The 2,451-nt window shown below is 33.3% G+C and overlaps 1 protein-coding gene across 3 annotated transcripts in view; it reads left to right on the forward strand.

Annotated features, from left to right (window-relative positions):
* The window catches only part of LOC106469346, a 58,059-nt gene that overhangs the window by 21,309 nt on the left and 34,299 nt on the right, over positions 1-2,451 (forward strand). The window contains exon 2 of one of the 3 annotated variants that reach the window (XM_022397844.1): positions 1,589-1,728. The exons of the other annotated variants lie outside the window; for them this stretch is intronic. Within the exon in view, the coding sequence (XP_022253552.1) occupies positions 1,589-1,728 (140 nt within the window). The remainder of the gene's footprint in view (positions 1-1,588; positions 1,729-2,451) is intronic. 3 annotated transcript variants of the gene reach the window in all.

Here is a 2,451-nt window from a genome sequence, read left to right on the forward strand (position 1 = left end):
TTCTATGTTAATTTTGTTACCTCATTATTAAGATTGTGTGAAAGTGATATTTACTACGAGTTTGGAGTTTCTATGTTAATTTTGTTACCTCATTATTAAGATTGTGTGAAAGTGATATTTACTACGAGTTTGGAGTTTCTATGTTAATTTCGTTACCTCATTATTGAGATTGTGTGAAAGTGATATTTACTACGAGTTTGGAGTTTCTATGTTAATTTTTTTACCTCATTATTAAGATTGTGTGAAAGTGATATTTACAACGAGTTTGGAGTTTCTATGTTAATTTCGTTACATCGTTATTAAGAATGTGTGAAAGTGATATTTACCTGTTACTGGTTTTAATTTTTCACTAAGAATTTATTAACGTTGGAGTTGTAGCTGTAACATTTTGAGCATTTCGGGAGGTAATTTGCATGTTTTGTTTTGAGAAGTGTTTGAAGTTGAGACTTGTTTTAGTTGTAACACTTGGAGTATTTCGGTAATCAGTTTGGATATTACGTTATGAAGAGTGTGTGTGAAAAACAGTGCTCGCAATCTGCGGGTCACGATATCAAAAACCGTCGTCGAACATGCCATTCCAACCATGTGGGCGTTATGATCTAACAGTCAATCGCACTATTCGATTAGAGTACCCCAAGAGTTGTCGGTGGGTGGTGTTAACTATCTGCCTCCTCTAGTCGATCACTTCAATATTAAAATACGGCTAGCGAAGATAACCCTCAAGTAGCTTTGCGCGAAAATTCAATAAATTAACTAACCGAAGCTAGGACTAAATCTCATTGCATGCAAAAATCGAACAAATTTTTTAACTAAAGGCTTAGCACATATAAATAACGACACGTGGGCAACAGAGAAAAACATATTTTAAAAAGAAGCCTGAAACTGCCCCCTCCCCCATCCAGTGACTCAATGGTATGTGTGAAGGCTTGTAACTGTAAAAATCGGATTTTGATATCTGTGGTGGGCATATCACAGGTAGCCCATTGTGCAGCTTTATGTTTAGCAACAAACAAACAAAAGCCTTAAGTTCACAACGAAGTTGGTTTAGTTTCATTTAGTGAAGAGGGGGGAGTAGTATTTTTTTGTTGTTGTTGTTGAGTCAGTCGAAAAATGTATCTGCTATCGTTTTTATTTTTTTAAATACTGGATTTTTTGTGTGAAACAATGCCAAGATATTATTGGGATTCAATAAATGAGGAAAAGTTAGTGGATTTGAAGTTTTGGTAAAAGAAGATAATTTGCAGTTGCTTAAAAAAAATCGGTAAGCACCATATTATACCATTTAATTGTATATGTACTTCTTTCGTTTTAAAAATGTTAGGTAGAAGTAGGAAACTCCTGATGTCTAATTTGTTATACTTAACTGTTTTTAAAAGAAATAATTAATAGAGAAGGAGTCTTTGAATCTAAAGTTATGTTCAGTACATATGCCATAAACAAGTAAAAACCAAATATTCCAGAAATTTGGTATTATACGTGTATAAATAAAGAAAATCGGCGTACATAAAATTTCATCACTTAGAATAATGCCAAGAATTGTGTGTATGCTTACTTTTTTTTTGTCTGATATATTTCGTATTGGTAACAGAGGCAGTCCATTGGCTGCCTGCTTACCGTTGTGTCTCTTTATACTGGTGTCGACATCTGTTGTGACCGCCGGTACCTTAATATGGCTTCATCTAGGACTGCGCCAAGATTTGGATCTACTCCGGAATCATCTTCAAAAAGGTAAAGATCAAGTTTTTTCCATCAGTATAAGACTGGAATTCATTCTTTTACGTTCAGCTTTTGCCACATAGCTGAAAGGAACTGATAAATAATAAATATAAGGACTGGTGGCTATTCTCAGACCATTGGAAAGTAATCACTTTTCCATTCTTCTGTAGTCTTTCTTTTGAAATATTAATACACTTCAGGCTTCTTTTGGTTGGACGAATTGGTACTGTCAGTTATGCATTTGAAAAATGCAATGAAGCCATATAATAATTGTTGTCAGAGGCTGTATGTATACTACAACTGTGTAATGTTCAATAATTATGAATCTCCCATCAACATGGCTTTTTGGATTAACTGTAAAAAATGCCGCTTGTACGTATAATTTGTAATTTATTGGAGATTATAGCAGGCTGGAAATTTTTAGCTTTTTTCTTTTTTTATACAGAAGAGGTGTTGCTTCAAATATTTTAGTAATATTAAGAGCTTATTTTTCTTATTCTGAACAATTGTAAAAATGCAGAGCAGTTAAAGTATTTCTGAGGGTTTTATTCATGGTACTTGAAAAATAACAGTAAATCAAACGTATATACTTAATGAATTTAATGTCAGAAGGCAGGTTTTTCTGGACTCAGTTTCCTGATGCTGATTACCTCCCCTTCAACTTGAAGTGTTATCATGACTGTAAGAAAAACTTTGACCTTTATCTTTGATATTTTGATATGCAAGTTTACTTTA

The sequence above is a fragment of the Limulus polyphemus genome, unplaced genomic scaffold (assembly GCF_000517525.1).
Source record: "Limulus polyphemus unplaced genomic scaffold, Limulus_polyphemus-2.1.2 Scaffold3437, whole genome shotgun sequence".
In the NCBI taxonomy this organism is placed as follows: domain Eukaryota; kingdom Metazoa; phylum Arthropoda; class Merostomata; order Xiphosura; family Limulidae; genus Limulus; species Limulus polyphemus.